Source organism: Tamandua tetradactyla, chromosome 19, assembly GCF_023851605.1.
Source record: "Tamandua tetradactyla isolate mTamTet1 chromosome 19, mTamTet1.pri, whole genome shotgun sequence".
NCBI classification, from domain to species: domain Eukaryota; kingdom Metazoa; phylum Chordata; class Mammalia; order Pilosa; family Myrmecophagidae; genus Tamandua; species Tamandua tetradactyla.
In genome coordinates this window covers 48,543,069-48,565,458 of record NC_135345.1, presented here as the reverse complement: position 1 = coordinate 48,565,458, position 22,390 = coordinate 48,543,069, and the positions used below count along the sequence as shown (strand labels likewise).

At 34.2% G+C, this 22,390-nt stretch overlaps 1 protein-coding gene across 3 annotated transcripts in view; it reads left to right on the top strand.

Annotated features, from left to right (window-relative positions):
• Positions 1-22,390, top strand: part of GABRG1 (gamma-aminobutyric acid type A receptor subunit gamma1) — a 93,577-nt gene that overhangs the window by 16,046 nt on the left and 55,141 nt on the right. For 2 of the 3 annotated variants that reach the window (XM_077136775.1, XM_077136774.1), the window contains exon 2: positions 10,720-10,868. In XM_077136775.1, the coding sequence (XP_076992890.1) occupies positions 10,720-10,868 (149 nt within the window). Of the gene's footprint in view, positions 1-10,719; positions 10,869-22,390 lie in introns of those variants that run through there. The other variant, XM_077136776.1, reaches the window with a different exon arrangement.

Below are 22,390 nucleotides of genomic sequence, written 5' to 3'. Positions count from 1 at the left end.
TGTCTTACTATGTCCAATAGCTTTAGTGTTTAGTTATTTCTTTACTATCTGAATTTGTCCTAATTTTACTTGTGAATAGCACAATGGGTGTTAACATACTTTCTATTCATTCATTTTTTAATGAACAGTTTTTATGGACATTTACTAGGTGTTAAGCATTGAAATTTGACCTAAGTATCACACATAAGGAGAAATGATTTGGAAATTTCAAGAGGGAGAAGAGAGCCCAATCTAAAATATTAGGTAAGTGTTGCCCCTAAGTGTTTCAAACTTAAAGTTCTTGCCTTTAAGGAGCTTACCACTTAAAGAGGGTCCTAAACAAATATGAAGCTAATTAAGATACAGTGAGATGAATTTTGGTATAGCTAAGCACCAGACTGATTGGAAACACTTAGGGGCAATATTTACCTAATATTTTAGGTTGGGCTCTCTTCTCCCTCCTCAAGTTTCCAAAGCATTTCTCTTTATGTGTGTTTGATAATGGGTTCTGTTTTTATTCATGCTGATAAAATAATTGCAGAATTGAGTGGACCATCTTTTGCCTCTTTAAAATTCTGGAAAATCAAATCTATGTCTCTTTATCATTCCTTTATTTATTTTGTTCCCATGACAAATTTTTATGAGTAATAAAAAGCATTCAGAGCTCCCAAAAAGAATATTCTGTACAAAAAATATAGAATAAGACATAATATTAGATTGAATCTTATGTAGCTAAAATATAAAGGCAAAAAAGAAAAGAAAATTTATTTTTTAATTCTCAAGTGCTCATTCCTGTCTTTTCAAAGCTAACTTTTATGAGCAGTAACATTTTTGTATGTTCTACTTAAAAATATTTGAAAAGGTATAAGTTTATTTCCTTGAAATTGCCACATGACTGCTGTGTTTAAACAAATGGCGTCTGATATTTGTAAATAAACCATATTTAACTTGTTTTGAGCCTTAGGTTAGAGATGGGGCTTGACTTTAGAACCACCGTATGTTCATTTATTCAACAAATGTTTATTGAGCACCTAGTATATGGCAGACACTGTATCTTTAGTGAACTAAAAGAGACAAAACTACTCCTGCCCTTTTGGAATTCTCATTCCAGCAGGAAGAAACAGACAGTAAATAATAAGCAATAGATGTAATATTAGGTTGAATCTTATGAAAATACCTTCTTTTAAAGTTAAAAATGGTCAAACATAATTTAATATGGTTAAAACTGATTCATTAGTAACAGAATTTTTAGAATCTGATTATAGTGTTACTGAAAGAAATGAACTGGGTTAGTGTGGGTGAGTATTTAGGAGATAGGGCAGATTCCAATTTTAAATAGGTAAGGCAGGCCTCAGTGATTACGTAAGAATTGAAAAATACTAAAAGTGGATGAAGGGATTAGCCATGATAATATCTGGAGAAGGTGGAGGAAGCAGCCCTTGCAAAGAAGCATGACTGGTGTGTCATGAAGATCAAGGAGGCCAGTGCTGGAGATGAGTGAGCCTGGACGAGTGTGAGATGTGAGACCAGATTGTGGGGGCCTTAAAATCACTCTTACTTTGAGTGAAATGTAGTAACCACCCAATAGAGATCCAGGATTTTGAGCATAGGATTGGCATAATATGACCTGTATTTTCAAAGAGTCACTCCTGGCCATTGGGTTGAGAATAGACTGAAGGGATGTAAGGGTGGAAGTAGAGATCAACAAGGAGTCTTATTCAATAATCTAGGTTTTATTGCTGAATTTTACCTATGCCACTCAATAATAATAAGATTTTGGGTAAGCTATTTAAAACCTCTCAGAATTTCAATATCTTCATTTATAAAATTAGGTAATAATGCCAGCCTTAAACGATCCATGTTCATTTATTCATACTTCAGCAAGCAATTACTGAGTTCCCATTTTGTGCCAGGCACTGTTCTAGGCACTAGAGAAAAATCAGTGAACAAAACAGATGGATTCATTCATGGAAAGTAATAAGGAATAGTAAGATATGTACAAATCCCTTGCACAAAGCTTACCTTTGAATTTACTGTGAAGCTATGAAATTATTTAATTTTAACAGATTTTAAGATCCTTGAGGGAAAAGCTCTGTTGTTAGTTCCTAGTTGACTAGGACATACTTGGACTGTATTAAGTGAAGGAAACATGAGTTGAACAAAATTTTTTGCCAGTTCAAGTGACTGAGAAAACCCCACTGCTCACAGGAAGATTCGTGGTATATCTAGATGGACTGTATGTGATAAAAACTTACTGCATTCACTGACTGGACATTTTTTTTAGAAATTGACCTGACCCTGGCAGTTCCACCATTTATTTTCTGGTTTACAAAGAGCATACAAATAATCTGAACTAATTTTCCCTTGCTACCTAAAAATTTTCCTGATATTAAATGACTCAGAATTTTTTTAGTCCGTGTTCAATCTCTGACTTCCAAAGAGAATACTCATCAAATATTCCAAATATTTCCAATTTACTGATGACGAAAATTTCTTCGCATTCTAAAGCTACTTCACATAGGTAAATATTTAATGAATGCTCAGGATGTATTCAGAAACATATTGACATACTTCCATTAATTTTTTTAGAGTTTATCTTTGCTAGCATAGATTTTTCTATCAAATTTAATAAAATATTTTAGCCAAATGGAATTAAATACATATTTTCTTATTTGCCTCACCTATTTACAATTGAGTATATCCCCACTTGTAGAATAAAATCCCCATAGCATTCCATTTATGGAAATCATTTATCATTGTTTTAAAATATCACTTTAAGGGCGGGCCGCGGTGGCTCAGCGGGCAAGAGTGCTTGCCTGCCATGCCGGAGGACCCCGGTTCGATTCCCGGCCCCAGCCCATGTAAAAAACAAACAAACAAACAAAATATAATAAAATAAGAAAATGTTTAAAGATGTTTCCCTTTCTTCCTCCTTTCCTTCCTTCTATCCTTCCTTCCTTCTCTGTCTTTCTTTAAAAAAAAAAAAAAAAAAAAAAAAAATCACTTTAAATGTTAAGGCAGTTAATAGCAATGTTGTTCAACTGTAGAACAATTGTAGACTAGGAGATATTTGTAGGTTAAAAAGAACTTTATTATTTAATAGTATATTTTGAGGAAGTAAATTAAAATAAAACAACGCTGGTGATATCTCCAAGGACAATGTCAATGATATAAGTAGATGATAGGCAGATACATATATACACAGATACATAGGTACAGATAGATAGATAGATAGATAGATAGATAGACAGATAGATAGATAACAGAAAGGAAAGGAGGACCTAGTGTGAAGTGTGTATATGTCTGTGTAGAATTTACAATGAGTGCATTGAAATACCAGATAGTAACATGACAGATTAAAAATAAAACATCATGTATGTTGTTACACCATATGCATTGTTACAATATGCTCCAGGGGAACATTTATCATTGATCAATTTATTCAGACTATATCGTAGGATACATTTGAAACTTGACTGAGAAAAGATAAACTATACTGAGTGACAAATTAATGAAATGTGATAAGAGAAATATATTCAAGAATATGGAGCAGAAATTGTGAAATCAGATTCAAAATAATAATGTAAATGTGGTTATATGTGGAGCTGTAGGAATGACGCAGGTGATCACTCAGTGTTCTTCTTTCCCCTTTATTCTCTTTGCCTGGTAACTTATGGTTTGTAACTGTTATCAATTATTTTATTTCATTTACAAGAAACTTGCTGAACAAGTACTGCTTTGAAGTGAGAATAGATCACAAGAAAAGGATATGTTAGGTAAAAGAAAAAGAATTGATATATGTAGCAATTATGGAGCTTAAAATATTGTCCACCCTGAGCTTACTTCTCTTGAAGTACTGAGTGTTCATTGTGTTTAAGCAGTGAGCTTTTATGTAAATTGTGGTTAGTAATAGACATGTACAGTATTTTTGCTTGATTATAATTTGGAGGGACAAAAACTGTCCATTTACAATGTTGCTTGTTGGTAGAGAAGGCTATTTGTCTCTGCTGCAGAGTTGTGTATATATAACAGAAACTTTGCCACTAGCTACCTGGTCAGATCTTGTGGCAGGTGCATTTAAGGGTGGGTTAGAAGCATTTGTTTCTCCTTGTTGTTGCTCCCATTTCTTACCAATGGGAGATGTTTTTCCTGTACTAACTAGGTTTTATTTATAAGCAATGAGCAGATGTTTTTCCTTTACTAACTAGGTTTATCAAGGTATTTTGTAATCTGTTAAGATTCTTTTCGTCTTAAATAAGAAAACTGCACTTAAACGAACTTCATAAACAAATACATGAATAACTAATTACAGGGTATTATCCAGGCTCAGATGAAAGAATGAACAATCAAATGTCCAGAAATCTGGGAACAGGGCAGATCTGGGATCTTGTCAGCAGAAATCCCTGTGCCTTCCTTCTTGAGCTATGCCTTCTACTCGGCTCCTCTACAAACCAGCAATTTCTGCATTTCTCAGTTGAAATTCCCTGTTGTTAGAAGTGAAATGCTGGGCTAGCTTGGGGGTCAGATGTCCACCACATTCTAACCAACTTTGCCTGAAATGTGGGTTCACATGATTCAAACAGCCCTGAAAAGGGTTGTTTCTAGACAAAGTTTAATTTTGTAGTTAAATAGGAAATCACACCCACACGTGTCTAAAAACTAGCCAGTATGGGCAAGAGAGCAAACAGCCACTGGAATCCGGAGAAGAAAATAATTCTCACCAACTCCTTCCTTGAAATACATTTGTTTGTTTTTTAAATCATTAAAATAAGGGAATATATTCAAAATAACTTGGGAAAATAAAATGACTAGTATTTTCATGAAACTGGGGGAGTATGTATTTAGAGATAAGATAATATGATATTGATCAAATCCGTATTTGATTCTTTTGTTATTATGGATATATTAATCTAGTCAGAGGTAAGCCATGTTGTATAGCATGATAAATTGTGGTCTGAGATTTAAAAATATCTCTCAAGTTAAAATTTTTGTTTTTAAAATTTCCTTTGGTTTTGGAGGTCTAATTAGTAAATCCTCCCAATCACCTATGTGTCCAGGCAGACAAGATTGGCTACTTCAATGGTAGAGACTTCCTCCTCCTGCTTCACCAAAGAGCAGCTGGGTGCATAGATGGTTTCATCTGTGCTAGTCTTCCTTTAGTCTCAGAAAATTGTCTTTTTATCTATTTATTCGTTTTTAGCAAGGCACTTTTAGGGAAGGCCCATATCTACCAATAGGGCATCAGTTTCTTGATCTTACATCTAAAGTTTGGTCCTCACCCCCAAAGGAACATTCTGCCCAATTTTCTTTTTTTTAATATTTGTATTGATAAAACTTAACATACACACATTCTTCACATACAAACATTCCATACATGGTGCATGATCAATGACTCACAATATCATCACATAATTGTGTATTCATCACCATGATCAATTTTTTGAACATTTGCGTCTCTCCAGAAAAAGAAAGAAAAAAGAAAAAAGAAAAAACTCATACATACCATACCACTTACCCCTCCCTCTTATTGACCACTAACATTTCAATACGTTTGATTTATTTTAACCTTAATCCCTTATTTGTTTCTTTATTTTACCCATAATTTTTACTCATCTTTCCATTCCCTAGATAAAAGGAGCATCAGACACAAAGTTTTCAAAATCACATGGTCACATTGTAAAAGCTATATCATTATACAATCATCTTCAAGAAACAAGGCTACTGGAACACAGCTCTGCAGTCTCAGGTACTTCCTCTAGCCACTCCAATACACCATAAATTTAAAAAGGGTATCTATATAATGTGTAAGAATAATCTGCAAGATAACCTCTCAACTCTGAAATCTCTCATCACTGACATTTTATTTTTTTGTGTTTCTCTCTTCCCCCTTTTGGTTGAGAAGGTTTTCTCAATTCCTTGATGCCAGGTCCTGGCCCATCCGGGGATTTCTGTCATGTTGCTAGGGAGATTTACACCCCTGGGAATCATGTCTAATGTGGTGGGGGAGGGAGTCTGCCCACTTTCTTAGGTATCTACAGCCCATCCATTCTTTTGGTGCTGCTGATTTTAGGAGTCGACTTGCTTATCAAAGGTGGATTTGGGAATCTGTTTTTTTCTCTACTTGTTCATTTAGGTTGATTTCTCAGAAGAGATCGGGGCGGGTGAGGATACCTACTTTACCATTTTCAAAGTCTTAAATTATCTTTTAAAAAATGTGATACCTTTCAATATTTGTTTATCCTAAACCTAGAAGTTTACAAACATCTTTTATAATCTTTTTTTTGTATAAACAAATGGTTATATAGCCTTTGCATAACCAGTGCAAACATAAAAGCTTGAGGAGGAAATTGTGGTTCAAAGAAATGTGAATAAAAACTTGTCCAAATCACATACTATCACTAAATGGCTGGTTCTAATATCTAAGTTTTCTATCTTAATACTATAAGCTTTCCTTTAGGGGCTACTTTATTCATCTTTGCATGCTCATCATCCAGCAAAAAGGCTTAGCACACAATAAAGACCTAATAGATATTTGTTAAACAAAGTTAAATCAAAGTCTTACCATATTTTTTTAAAGCAAGAAAGAGGTTCATGGAGGGTCAAATGGCCAATAAATATGAATAGTTGTTCTATTTCCCAATAATCAGAAGAAAACTATATAAATGTAAATGAGTACTATTTCACATTCATCAGAGTGGTAAAAATGAATTATTTGTAGCAAAAAAATAATCTTCTCAAATTACTTCTCTTCGTGGAAAATAAAGAATTTGCAAAAGACTGAATTAGGCAGTTTACTTTGTTTAAAATTTAAAACACCCAAAACAATTATTCGCATGTTTAGAGATCATGGGAATATAGTAAAAAGTAATAACTAACATACATGGGAATGATAAATGCCACATTCATTATAATATTTATCTCGGGAGGAAGAGTAATGTAGGTTTTACTTGTTAAGTTGGGTCTTGTATTCACAAAGAAATGATATTATTATCTGCACTTTTTAAGATCCTAAAATATTTCATAATTTTTCCCCAGTCTGTTAGTATGTTGTAACTGAAAAACATTCTTCTAAGAAAATCAACTAATACACAATGTGATAAGTCTGATAATTGATAAATTTGAATTACATTATTATAATAATTTTGCATGTGAAATAATTATAATGTAGAACCATTTTTTTTTTTTTTTTTTTTTTTTTTTTTAAAGAGAGAGGGAGAAAGGGAAGGAAAGACAGAGAGAAGGAAGGAAGGAAGAAAGGGAAACATCTTTAAACATTTTCTTGTTTTATTGTATTTTGTTTGTTTGTTTGTTTTTTTACATGGGCTGGGGCCGGGAATCGAACCGAGGTCCTCCGGCATGGCAGGCAAGCACTTTGCCCGCTGAGCCACCGCGGCCCGCCCTAGAACCATTTTTAATTAAGTTTGTAATTAAGTAATTAAGTTAATGATCCTAACTGAATCATTTAGATTTTCAGAATTCCAGTCTCCTTATTTCTGTTGTAAGTAGTAGAACATTACAATACCTGAAAACGATCTTACTTCAAACATTCTATCATCCTAGAAATGCTTAGTGTGTGGTTGACAATTTAAAGCATCTATAAGGCTTTTGGAGAAATGTAATCACAGAGTCTGAGTTAAGAAACCTTAATGCAAATTTCAGTTCTTGCGTGATATTTAAAAATATGTAAAATATCAATTTTAAGATTTTCGTCTACTTTTCCTTGTAGTGCTTTTCCTCAAATAAATAAATGAATAATAATGAGGATACCATAACAACCCAGCCTATGTTATTCAATGATGTTAAAATGATAGGAATAACAAAACAATCAGCTGACTGTATTCAGTAGTATTAGAATCTTAGGAATAATAATGATAGTTACAACTCCCGAATGTACAAATTTAATTATTTTCTGAGTGGAATTAAAAACCTGTTAGCTGGGTTTTTAATTGATTAACTGATTAGCTTGCTATTAACATCACTATATTTATTTCTTGAAGATAAATCTAGGGTAACCTCAAAAGGATAACCTCAAATAAAGACATTATGAATAAATTGTACTGATATTTACTTTTAAGTAAGCCTGGTGGGGTCTTTTCCCTGTGTAGATATGATGATCAATTAAATCATCCAAAAGTGTTGAAGTGGAATTAGTACTTGAAAATATTTGTAATATTTTCTACCCATTGTGTTTTTCCCATACTTACTGTCATGGATTGAAATGAGAATTGCATTCCCTCAAAAATTATGTTCAAATATTAAACCCATGTCCTCTGAATATGAACCTATTTGGAAATAGGATCTTAAAAGATGTTGTTAATTAAGATGAAGACAAATTAGGTTAGGATGGGACTCCTTAAAAAGAGAGGAAATTTGGACAGAGTCAGTAGGAAACAAGAGTGAGAAGATGGCATGGGATAGAGGCAGAGATTGAGTTCTGCCTCAAGCCACCTCCAACACCCTACCGGTAATAGAGAAAGCATGGTCCTACTGACTCCTAAAGTTAGGACATGTAGCATCCAGAATTCTGAGACAACAAGTTACTATGGCTTTAAGCCACTAGCTAGGCTTTGGTACTTTGTGGCAGCAGCCCCAGCAAACTAAGAGACTTAGTGAAAGTAGCAGCAATTTATCTTTTTATTTTTTTTTTCCCCAGGGAAGCATAACATTGGTCTTTTAAGTAGCACTTCACTGTTCACTTGCATTTACAATATATTGTAGCGCGAAAACCAGGAACGAGGCCAACCAGGAACGAGCCTGCAGGCCTCCAGGAACATTTCATGAAGTTAGAGGAGGCTGAGACTAAGGATCTGTAGTTTTGGGAAGCAGGTTTTATTTTCTACGGCCATAGGGCTCAGCCGAGTAGCCTCTGAAAGTCTGAGCCCCAAACAAAAAGCAACCTTGGCTTTTATAGACTGTATGACATGTTAAGACAAGGTAAACAATTGGCTGATTTAAGTTGAGGGGCCCCACCCCAGGAATGTCTTATCTTGCCCACGTGCATCTTCACCAGTTTCTGAAGGCTAGGGGAGGGGGGTTCTATCCCAGGAATGTGTCTTATCTTGCTTACCTGCAAGGAGAGGGGGTTTGGGGATTTTCCACAGAGAACACAGCTAAACCAGAAAGAGGGAGAGGCCCGTCTGCTGCAATATAACATTTTTGAAACAAAAATGACTATAACCATATATTTCATGGAAAGATCAACTGCTTATATCTGCAGTAGCCTGCCTGGTGTCAGGAGGGGCTTTCCTATAAAACTGGGGTTTATTACTGAATAGATATCTAAGACCTGGGTTGTTGTCAATATCTCAACAAGTCTAATGAGATAAGAAAGATTTCCTGGTGGACACATCAGCAGTAGCTCTTATTCAGTTTTTTCAAGGCTTTAATTTATGTGTGTATGTATTTTAATTTAGAGAAAATGAATTATTTGAGAGAAATGTAGCAACATTTCAGAAGAAAAAACTTTACAGAGTTAAAAATAGCAAAGCAATGAATATAAAAGGAAATTACAATGAATATAAAAGGAATAATTTATTTTATTACTTTACTATTATTATATCTTATAATGATATCTTAGTGAAGAAGCAATGACTTTGGATTCTGGGAGGTAGCCTCTAACTGTACTAGATTTTTTTTTTTTTTTTGTGGTGGTATAGCAAGCAATTTTATTTACTTAAAGTATGTTTATTGGAGGAGGCTAAAATTGTGTTGGCCATAGATTTTACTGAAAGTGTAGGCTTCACTGATGTGGCCTTGATGGGGGGGACTGATGAGATTTTGGTATGGTAGATATTGGGCATGAGTAATTACATATTTCAAGTCATTTTCTAAAGTGTCAAATGAAAATAATACCAGCCAGGCAGAGAGTATCAGTTGGACTCTACTACATTCTGCTACACATACATTTCTTAAGCACATGGGTGAAGTAAGAAGCATTAGCTGTAGACTCGGGGTTTGGTACTCACATTTGTTATAAATAGGTTTGTGGTTTGACTAATTTCCTATGGTGCCTGGTTTTCTTACTTACAAAACAAAGGCATTGGATTATTTTATCTGTAAGGTCTCTCTTCCATTCCTAAAATTTGATAGCCATACAAAACCCAAACAACAACAATAACAACAAAAATGTGAGGCAGGTGAGTTGCCCCACTCATGGTCTGAAGATAAGACAACCTTTGATAAAGTTCTTGTAATAAGATATCTAGGTTCTTGTTACTGGAAAGAAAGGAGCATGTTTTTATACAATACTTTGTTTTATTTTCACACTTTTCTTTACTCATCACTCCTAATTCCTCTTTCTTATAAATCAATTTTAATACATTTACCAGACTCATTATTAGAACTCTTCCTGTAATATTTTACCTTTTAATTTTTATGTTTGTGTGTGAAACTCTATGGTCACCATGCATGGTTGTGCAGATGTGTGTGACACTACTCTCGAAGATGCCATACCCATGTTCAGTACATAACCCCTACGGTCGTTAATGATCATTCTGGGGGTGGTCAAGGTTTATTTTATTACTTTATTATTATTATATCTTATAATTTGTACCGATTTTTCATTTTTCAAGTATTATTGTATCAGAATAGTTTATATAATGAATGTTTACTTCTATTGAATGTATATTCACAATGCTTATTTCCTCTCATTATCCCCTTACATAGCATAATAACCTTAGACCAAGGTTTTTATATACACAATTGGTTGCTTATCATCCAAAATTGTTTTGAATTCTTTAGTGTTGATAAAGGAGATGATGAAGATGATGAGGACTTAACGGTGAACAAAACTTGGGTCTTGGCTCCAAAGATTCACGAAGGAGACATCACACAAATTCTCAACTCACTGCTTCAAGGCTATGACAATAAACTTCGCCCAGATATAGGAGGTAAGCCTGAGTTATCAATCTGAGATTTTGGTAACTTTGAAATATTTTTAAGTACATGTGAAGCAAGTTGCTGCAATGGTGTGTCATGGGAACAGAGGTTCAGGGCACAACAGAAGCTTTCATAAGATGATGTATTTCTTACTTACACAGTACAAAAAGTACAGAAAGGGCAAATAATCTCTTTGTTACTTACACAGCACAAATAATTCTAAAGAGCAGGGGAAGAAATTCCATCATGTCCAATCTCCCGGGGTGACCCAGACTGTTTGCGTTAAAGTCAGTAGATGGCAGCTCGGCACACGCCACTTCGTGCTGGCAAGGGAGAGACAAATCTAATTCTTTATTACTGAGTTCAGAAGAGGAAATACTTTCTTTGTACTTCCATAGCACAAAGAGACCAAAAGAGCAGGGGAAGAAGAGTCCCATAGCAGATGGTGTCTGGGGTAGCCAAAGCTGCTACCTGAGACGTAGATAACTCTACACTGTTTGAGTGTGGTTTTTATCCACATCAGGGGTAGGAAGCCCTGCCACTGCTCTCCTAGGTTGTGGAATGACACACAATCGAAAAAGAGGTGGAGGTAGCTGAAGCCAGAGGATGGCTGCTTAGTGTGTTTGTGAGTTTCCTAGGGAAGGAGGTGGGGGTAGGTGATATCTGTGTGATAGCTATTGTGACCTCCTTAATAGCATATATTTTAAGTATTTTAAATAGTTATAGATTTAAAGGAATGCAACATCTTCTCTGCTTCAACGATATACTTACTTACCTAATATTCCTTTAATGTTGGATATATGCTGTGACAGGCTGGCTTTAAGGATTACTAGGTGGAATGGTCACTGTTATTGAGTCATTCACAGGAATAACGATATATAAACATTTTTATGCAATTGTTTTATGACTGCAGCAACAAAGGGTGAATAGAGAGTTTTGATAGAACTGCCTGGAGAATTACTTCTTAGAAAAGCTAATATTTGGAATATACATAGGAATTCTAATCTTCTGCCCATGTCACAAAGTTTTAATGCAGAATTTTAATGTATTGGTAGGACAGGTAATAAAGCATTGCTTTTCTTCAAGTTTGTCTGACATTCTTGCTCCATGTCATTTCCATATAAACATTATGATATAATTAACTAGACAATCTCCCCACCTCCCACCATGAGTCTTTAAAGAAAATTAAAAAAATAACCAAAAGAAGATACATATCAATTATCCAGGATTTTGATTGGAATTGCAATAAATCTATGATCAACAAAGGGAAATTGAAATCTTTACTATACTGAATCTTTCAATTCATGAGTATAATATATTCTCCCATTTATTTATTTATTTTGGGTGCATGGTTCACGAATCCAACTCCCATGTGGAAGTTGAGCATTCTACCACTGAACCACCCAAGCACTCACAATTATTTTTATTTTTAATTTTTATTAATGTTATCTTTGAGGAGGTGCTGTATATATTTTGTTGGATCTAGTTCTAGATGTTTGGAAATTTTTATGCATTGAAAATAATTTTTTTTAATTTTGTTTTCCAAGTTTTTGCTGCCTGTTTCTATTTGCTAAAGCTGCCAGAATGCAATATACCACAAATGGATTGGTTTGTACAAAGGGGATTTGTTAAGTTGCAAACTTACAGTTCTAAGGTTGTGAAAATATCCAAATTAAGACATCAACAGGATGATACTTGGACTCTGAAGAAAGGCCACTGACATCTGGGACCCCTTTGTCAGCTGGGAAGGAATGCGGCTGGTGTCTGATGGTCCTTGTTCCTGGTTCATTGCTTTCAGCTTCTGATTCCAGTGGTTTTTCCTCTCTAAGCATCTGTAAGTCCTCTTTTAGCTTCTTCAAGGTAGACTGTGGCTTTCATCTTATGGCTTCCCTTGGATCTTTTCATATTCTGCTTATTTCTGTAAGTCCTTGCTTAGCATCCTTCTGGGTATTTCTGTCTGCCTCTCCAAACATCTGTGTCTGAGCTTTCCCCATAGATGTTTTCCTCTTAAACGTTTTCAGTAAGCTGATTAAGGCCCACCCTGAATGGGTGGGATAGCATCTCCATGGAAACAACCTAATCAAAAGGTCCCACCCAACAATAAGTCTGCCCCCATAAGATTGGATTGAAGAACTTGGCTTTTCTGGGGTACATAACAGTTTCAAAGTAGCACACTGCCGAACATAGAAATACAACAGATATTTTGCATATTTAATCTTTCGGGAGCTTTGCTAAATTTTTTAATTGATTTAGTTACTATTGTTAGATTCATCTAGATTCCTTTTATTATGCATTCTGCACTGGCTCAGACTGGCGTACAATGCTGAATATTATTGACTTTTTTCTGACATCAGGGAAAGCAATCAATATTATATTATTAGGGGTTTGAAATTTCCTTCCTTCCTCCCTCCTATACTTCCTTCTTTTGAATTTTTATTTATTTATTTATTTGCATATTCTTTTCTAGTCCTTTCTATACTTATTTGGCTGTTTTTTTCCCCTAATGTTCCAAAAGTTTTTATTTTGTATCTTTATCAAAATAATAATATTAATCATATATTGCCCTTTATTCTACTTACCATTCCTTCTATAAGTTACTTTGACTGATTTTTGAAACTTAAACCAAATTTATATTCATGCAATAAATTCCATGTGTTTGTAATGTAGTATATTTTATTAAAAATATTACTGGATTAAATTTGCTTATATTTTGTTTTGGAATTTTATATTTATATTCATGAAAGGCACTAGCCAATTATTTTCCTTTCTGTATGGTATTTTCCAGTTTTGGAAGCAAGATGTGCTAGCATATAAGACTGAGTCAATAAGCTTTCTCTCTTTTTTCTGTCTCTGAAAGAGTTTATCTAAGATGGACTCTATTTCTTCTTTAAATATTTGGAAAAGTTCTCTGGTGATTTCCTCTTGATCTAGAGTATTTGTTGTAGAAATATAACGTTAACAGTTCAATTTCTTGCAAGTAATATTATGCAGATTTTCTACTCTTTGATAGGGTTTGTAAGTTCAGTTTTTTTTTCAAGAGAGAGTTTAATTTTTCAAATTTGCTGGTATTCAATTGTTTCATAATATTTTGTAATATTTTTAATTGTTTTAGGATCTGATGTTCTTTTTCTGTTTGTCCTTCCTGATTTTAGTAATCCTAGTACTCATTTGTTATTAATCTAACCTTTCGGATATTTTCAATTTATATATATTTTAATAGAATCAAATTTGTCTTTGTTAATTTTTTCTGTTGAACAATCACCTTAAATTTTGTTTACAATCCTTCTATCATTATTCCCTTTCTCCTATTTTCCTTGGCTTTAATTAACTGTTTTATACTATTTACTCCATTTCAAAATAAATATCTGCCTTACTACAATGGTATCTATACATGGAATTCCCATAAACCCTTCCAGGTAAATGTTAATATTGTAACCATAGAACAATTACTTAATCTAATAAATCAATGTTGATGCAATGCTATTAACCTTATTCAGATTACATCAGTGGTTTCAGTATTCTTTTTTTTTTTCTCATCCAGAACCAAACCAAGATCACACATTACAATTTGTTCTCATGTGTCCTTAGACTCTTCCCACCTGATATAGTTTCTCAGTTTTTTTGTTTCTTTCAAGATGTTAATAACTGTAAGTAGTGTTAGCTAATTGACTGTCTCTCAGTTTAAATTTGTCTGAGGTTTTCAGGATTAGATTGAATTTATGCATTTCTGTCATGACTACCACAGAAGTGATGTTGTACCCTTTCATAAAGCAGTAGTTATAAGTGATGAACTTGGATGCTTAGCTGAGAAGGTTTCCAGGCAAAGTGTGGAATGTTTGGACTGAATTCTTTATGCTGCTTATAGTAAAATGCTAGAGGACACAAATAAATTGAGATAGAAATTGATAAGCAAAAAAGGAACTGGAACTTGATGGTTTGGAAAGTTGTCAGCCTATTCAGATGTTAAAAGAATATTAGAAGATTCATAGTTTGGAAAGTATGCTTTGGAAAGAAACCCAAGAGTGACTGCACAAATTTTTACTAAAGAGATTAGGCATTTGATTCATGGTTCCACTCAACCCTGTCTGCAGAAGCCAGAATAGTGATGTAGAATTCTGGGGAAGATCTGTAGATCCTTCTTGTATAATGGTGTGGGTCCACCTGGCATTCACATAAACCCACAAGGATGTGAAAATATTATACTAGCAGAAACACAGCCAGTCTGGACTGATGGAGTCAAAGACAGGATAATGTGAAAGATGACTGTCAGACTTCCAAACGTCTGTAGGAATAAAATGGGCCAATAGAGCTACTTAACTGCAAGTAACACCTCAAGGTAATAGAAGAATGACTCAGAGGATTAAGCCAGAGAAACAGGTAGAGACTGGAGGAGCCACAGGCACAGAGTCAGAGGGAAAGACTGAGAGCCCAAAGGTGGAGCCAAAGCCATAGGGTGGAGTCCTGAACTACAAGTTCTGGATGGTTCCCAAAACTTGACACTTAATGGGATTTGCCCAGCTTAGTTTCAGTATTTCTTAGGAGAGGGTTTTCCTTTCCAACTTCCTCCATTTTCTCCCTTTTGGAATGGAAATGTGCATAACTTTTCCTATGCTTGTTCTACCATTGTATTTTGGAAGCAGATCACCTGTTTTCCAGTTTCATACATCCACAGATGGAGAAGAAATTTCTCCCAGGATTAATCATACCCACAGTCTCAGTCTTACCAACACCTGAATTAGATGATTTAGATGATGAAATTATGGAACTTTTGAGCTAATGATATTTAAATGAGATTTTGAAATTGTTACAATGGGTTGAGATTTGGGGGGTTGTTGTGATAGGGTGAATGCATTTTGTGCCTGTTGTGAATATGAGTTTTGGGCACCCAGAAGACAGAGCGTAGTGAGCTAGATGACTTCCTATCTCTCTCCCCTGAAAAGAGATATGTCCTCATCCTAACCCCTGGAACCTGTGAATGTTATCTGAGTGAATTCCAAACTAAATGACAAGTGTGATTATAGGAGAGGCACCAACAGAAGAGAAGACATGACCCACAGAAACAGATTCACAGAACAGAAGGTAATGTGAAGGTAGAGCACCGAGGTAAAGATAGCCACAAACTAAGCAGTGTTGACAGCCATTTGAAGCCAGGAGAGGCAAGTAATGGCTTCAACCCAAGAGTCTACAGATACTACCACTACCCCCACTTCGGATTTCTGACCTCCAGAACTGTGAGAGAGTAAATTGTGTTGTTATAGTGAGTTGTGGTAATGCATTACAATAGCCTTAACAAACTAACTCAGCTGCATCTTAGCCCTTTGTCTGTGATGTGCGTTATAAATATAATCTCTCAGTCTGTCAGTTGCCTTTTGATTTTGTTCATAGTGGCTTTGTTTTGAATTTTGAAAAATGATTATGTAGCCAATTTCTTCTGTTTTTAATGTCTCTGGATAAGTCACAGTTTGAAAGCCTTTCTCTATATTCTTCTATTTAGTACTTCATCACTTTCTTTCATTTTTATTAAACAATTTCTTGTGATTTATTGTTTTATTTTTGTTTTCTTTTTCTATTTTTAAGAGAATTTGGTCAATTATTTTTGATCTACTTTTCACTGTGTTGCTATGTATGTCTCCCTTTATCACTTCAGATTTTGCCACATAAAGGTAACTGTATTATTACTTGGTGTGTAATTGTTTTAAATGTTGTATGTTCATAGTGAATTGTGACTTTAGGCACTAAAGAAGACTCTTTACCTGTCACATTGTAGTTCTTTTTTTGTTTTTTTTTACTTGAATTCTACTTCATGGTTTTGAGATGCTACCTCTGCTTTCTTAATGTGCCCATCTGTATAGTATACCCTTGTCCCTCTCATTGGTAATTTCCCTTTTTGAATCACCTTTTTTTGAACTATTTCTAATGTACAGCATATGGTTGGGTCTTGTTTTGAAAGCCATATTGAAAATCTTTTCCTTTTAATAGCTAGGTTAAGCCCATTATATTTAACTAATATGACTGGTATTTTTTCTCAACTCTGTCCTTTGTAACTTTGTTACGAGTCTTATATTGTTGATATTTTTCAATGGGATGTGAATTCTTTGCACTATAATTGATTATATTTTTAATTTAGTATTTTGTGGATTTTAATAATTTTTTCTAGTTTTACCAGTGAACTTTTTTACTTTCTTAAAGCCCTTATTCATGCCCCCCCCCTTTTTTAAATCCCTTTCATGTTTGGTTTATCAGTTCTCATCAGAATATGTTAACTCCCATCATTTGCTTGTATAACAATTAGTAAAATTTTTGTCTAGTTTTTCGTTCCCTCTCCTCTGTTTCATTATTTTTGGATTCATTTTTCTCCTTTGTCAAACACTCAACAGTTGTAAATTAGTTTTACACCCTTATGAGTCTTTGTTTTATTCTTAGATTCATGTCAATACATACTAAAATGCTCACCTTCAGTCTTATTGCTGAAGTTTTCCAGTCTTCTCTCGATTAGTTGGAGCTCTACTTCTAGTAGATTTTTAAAGAAATTTTTTATATCTTAAAACAACTTTTCTATTGACTTAATACTTAAAAGAGATTGGCTGAACACAAAATCCTTGGCTCATGCTTTCTTTCACTGCTTTCTTTTAATACTCTCTTTTAGCGTTGACTTGATTTGTACATCCTTTTGAGAAGACTGATGTCAGTCCAATTCTTTTGCCTTTGTAATTCATTTAACCATTTTTTTCTTTCTGTTGGAGGTCTTTTGAATTTTTCTTTATCTTTCAGTTGAGTGCCTTTACTAGGATGTATCTCAGAGTTGTTCATTTTGGTTTACATTTTTTCCTCAGGTAATTGATTTGCATTTTCCAAATGAATTTAAAGTCTTTTATCATTAGGACATTTTGCTTAGCCTTATACTGCTAAATATTGGCTATGTAACATTGTATTGATTTTCTTCTTCATGAATTAAACTTATAAGTATGTTAATCCTAATCTGTCTACTTTACATTCACACAACTTTCTATTAGACCCTCTGACTGCTTGTTATTTCATTTGCATTCTATTGATTTTTCAGTCTTTTTTTCTAGTCCTTTCCTTCTTGCCGTCTTGCAACTTTTCCTTTTTCTTCCATATCTTTCCTAAATTCAAAGTTGAAGTTGAAATTCTCTATTCATTCCTTCCTGATTTATTTACTGTTTTTTGTTTGTTCATTTTAGAAGAGTGAGTTTGGTCCATTTCTCTCTTAGTTTCTGAATTTCTGATTCAGAGTATTTTTTCTTATCCCAAAATATTTGTTTGAATACCATTTGTTGAAGTATTATCTTATTGTTTTCTTCTGCTTCATGTTTGTATTTTGAGGAGATTTTCTTGTTTCTTTTTTTTTAAACTTATTTATTAATTAAAAAATAAAGAAACAAAATAAAAAAGCATACATAATCAGTAATTCACAATATCATCACTTAGTTGCATATTCATCATTTCTTAGAACACTGGCATTAATTCAGAAAAAGAAATAAAAAGACAATAGAAAAAGAAATAAAATGAACATAGGAAAGAAAAAAAAAAAAGATTATATCTACCATACCCCTTACCCCTTGCTTTCAGTGATCACTAGCATTTAAACTAAATTTATTTTAGCGTTTGTTCCCCCTATTATTTATTTTTATTCCATACCTTCTACTCCTTTGTTGACAAGGTAGATAAAAGGAGCATCCGACACAAGGTTTTCACAATCACACAGTCACATTGTGACAACTGTATCATTATTCAATCATCTTCAAGAAACATGGCTACTGGAACACAGCTCTACATTTTCAGGCAGTTCCCTCCAGCCTCTCCATTACATCTTGAATAACAAGATGATATCTACTTGATACATAAGAATAACCTCCAGGATAACCTCTCGACTCTGTTTGGAATCTCTCAGCCATTGATACTTTGTCTCATTTCCCTATTCCCCCTTTTGGTCGAGGAGGTTTTCTCAATCCCTTGATGCTAAATCTCAGCTCATTCTAGGGTTTTTCTCAATCCCTTGATTCTGAGTCTCCGTTCATTCTAAGATCTCTGTCCCACGTTGCCAGGAAGGTCCACACCCCTGGGAGTCATGTCCCACGTAGAGAGGGGGAGGGTGGTGAGACTGCTCGTTGTTGGCTGGAGAGAGGGACCACATTTGAGCAACAAAAGAGGCTCTCTTGGGGGTGACTATTAGGCCTAAATTTTAAGTAGACTTGACCTATCCTTTGCTGGGTTAAGTTTCATATGAACAAACCCCAAGACTGGGGGCTCTTCCTATAGCTTTGGTTACCCACACTGCTTATGAGAATATCAAGAATTCAACTTGGGGAAGTTGAATTTCTCCCCGTTCTCACCACTCCCCAAAGGGGGCTTTGCAGATACTTTCCCACTCACTGATGGAATCACTCTGGGATTCATCGGGGCGTCACTCTGGACAAACTAGCAAAATCTCATGTCCTACCTGAGATTCCAAGTACTTATGGCATTCAATCAAACTATCTACATGAGTTATATTAGGAAATGCACTAGTCAAAATATAAATTTTGTTAACAAATAAACATTTTTTGCTTCGGTCTCACATAGAAGTGACATTTTAAAATATTAATTACCATCTGTTTTCAGTACTCTGCAATAATGACATTCCTTTGTTCTTCCTCATGCAAAAACATTTTTAAAATTGTACCTTGTACATTTCACTATTATTTCTTGATTCTTATATGTTGAATCTTGTTTTCCGATTTTTACAACTCTGTATGTATCTATTCACTTTTTCCTATTTATTTTGGAGTTTTATTCATTTTGTTTACTATTCATTTTGAGATAATGAGTTCACTGATGTCTTCTGTCTTTGTAGCAATGCCCACATATTTTAAAGGATTTTTTTGTTGTTCCTTAATTTTGGAAAATAATAAAAATTATTTCCAATTTTTCATTCTCCTTTTTCTTGCAGGATTATGAAATATCCCCTTTGTTTATTTAAACACTTCTGTTTTCCATTTTAATTTTTTTTCTACCAACTAGAAACTACTTGTTTTGAAAACTTTTCTTTCATATCACACATAATTGAAGTTGAAATCCTTTCCTTTTAAGTTCATATTCTGGCCCATTAGGAGACATTTTTAAAATATTTTCAGATATATAGTACACATTCTTTCAGTTGCCATTTTATATTTACTTTAGACCTATAACTAGCTCCCTTCCTAGTTTGGCTTAGTGTGCTTTGCTCAACACATACCTTGCATTAAAGCAGAGGTGAATCAGAAATATTTCTTCCTTAGATTTGATTTCTTCTTCTGATTATCATTATTGTTATCATTATAGATATTTCAAGGTTTGGAAATTTGGGCATTCTTGTCTTCAAGTTGTGCTGAAAGCTTGGATTTTGTGTCCTTTTACTTTTACATTTTTGGTGTTTTTATTTGTTTGCTTGTTTGTTTCTGCTTGTGTTTGGAGAAAATATCGAGAGATAGGCCCTAGAAAAATGTATATAAGTTCATGCAGTGGTTTAACCTCACAAAATTTACTTCTTTTTGATTCCTATTTGGACTCATGAAGTAGTTAAATAAATTTTGTTTAATGTTTACAATTAAGCTATATTCTAGGGATAGACTTGTTATTGAAGTCTAGCTTAATTTCAATCATATCATAATATACTCAAAACAAGTTTATTCTTGCTGCTCAAATAGTCTGTACAACTACTGAAAAAAAGTGTCTTAAAAGCTCCTAACCATAAACAAAAATGTATGTATGTTAAAAAAAATCAGTCAATTTTTGCTGTATATGTATCAAAACAAAACTTAGATACATTCAAATTTAGGATTATTATATGTTTCTGTTGAACTAGCACTTTTACCATTACAAAATGACCAGTTTGTTCACTAGTAATACATTTTGCTTTAGAATATGCTTTGATATTATTTAACTATTCTTCCTTTCCTTGATTAAGATTTATCTGGTATATCTTTGTCATCTTTGTAATCTTTGTAATTTAACTCCTTTGTGTCCTAGTGTTTAGATCACTTTTCTTAGAGATCATCATTCTAGTTTGCTAGCTGCTGGAATGCAACACACCAGAGATGGATTGGCTTGTAATAAAAAGGGATTTATTTCATTAGAACTTCAGAGGAAAGGCAGCTAACTTTCAACTGAGGTTCTTTCTTAAAATGGGAAGGCACAAGGTGACTTCTGCTGGCCTTCTTTCCAGGCCTCTGGGTTCCAACAACTTTCCCCAGGGTGATTTTTTTCTGCACCTCCAAAGGCCTAGTGCTGAGCTGCCAGTGCTGAGATGAGGTATGCTGAGCTGCTTGAGCTGTGCTACATTGCGCTCTCTCATTTAAGCACCAGCCAATTGAGTCAAACATCATTCCTTGCAGCAGGCACACCTCCTGGCCAACTGCAAATGTAATCAGCAAAAGATGAGGTTCACATACCATTGGCTCATGGCCACAGCAACAGAACTAGATGCCTTCATCTGGCCAAGTTGACAACTGAATCTAACTACCACAACCATATATTTTGTTTCCTTATTATCAAACCTGACAATATTTGTCTTTTAAATGTGTATTATATTAAAATTATTACCATATATTTTGTTATAAAACTATCGTCCTACTTACTTTCTGATTTGTCTAATTCTTTACTCTCTTCCATATTGCTTTTGGTTTTCTCCATTTCCTTTTACATGCAATGATATTATTTTCTCTTATTATGTATTTATAAATTGTAGTGATTGAAATATTCTTTATTGTCATATTAGATTTAACAACATGTTAGTAATTTTCTCACAGCTCAAGATCCTTACTGGTCATTTACACCCTAAACTCACAAACTTTTCCAGTCCTGTGTTTTGTTATTATTTCCATGTATTTTTATTCCACATGTGTTGAAAGTCCATGAGCCATTATTACTATCATTTAAAGTGGTTTTATATTTGTTTTCTCAGCATCTCTCCATGCACATGCACAATTCAGGAATTCACTCGTGCCTTGAGGACAAGTGGCAGACGAAATGTCATTAAATTCCCTGTGGTGATCTTTATTCCAGGGAATCCCTTGCTGTCTTGCATCCCTTACCTCCAACTTTGTCTCTCCAGCCAATGAGACATCTGCAAGCTGAAGGCCCCTGTGTTCTGTTTGGTCACTACTGCTGTGCGGTGAAACAGCAAGTGCACCAAGGGAAAGAAGTAGCCAAAAGATAATGTAGAGTTCTCAATGCATCTTCATTCTTTCCGGGAAAGTGTTACATAAAATCTAGTTAGTTGCTTTTGATTCTTTCGACCATCTGTAATTTTAAAAATAAGTTTTATAGTTGTTTCTATTAGGAGGATTAATTTGATAATTATTTATCACTCTATACTCCCATTTTACCCATCATACTTCACTATATTCACTATAATCACTCTACTTCACTATATTCTATGTGCATCTGTGACAGCACTCTGTTTAATAGCTTAAATTAAACTTGCCCTAGAGAGCTTTATAACTGTGGCATTATAAAGCATTTTATCTGGATATCTCAGAGTTAAAATAATAAG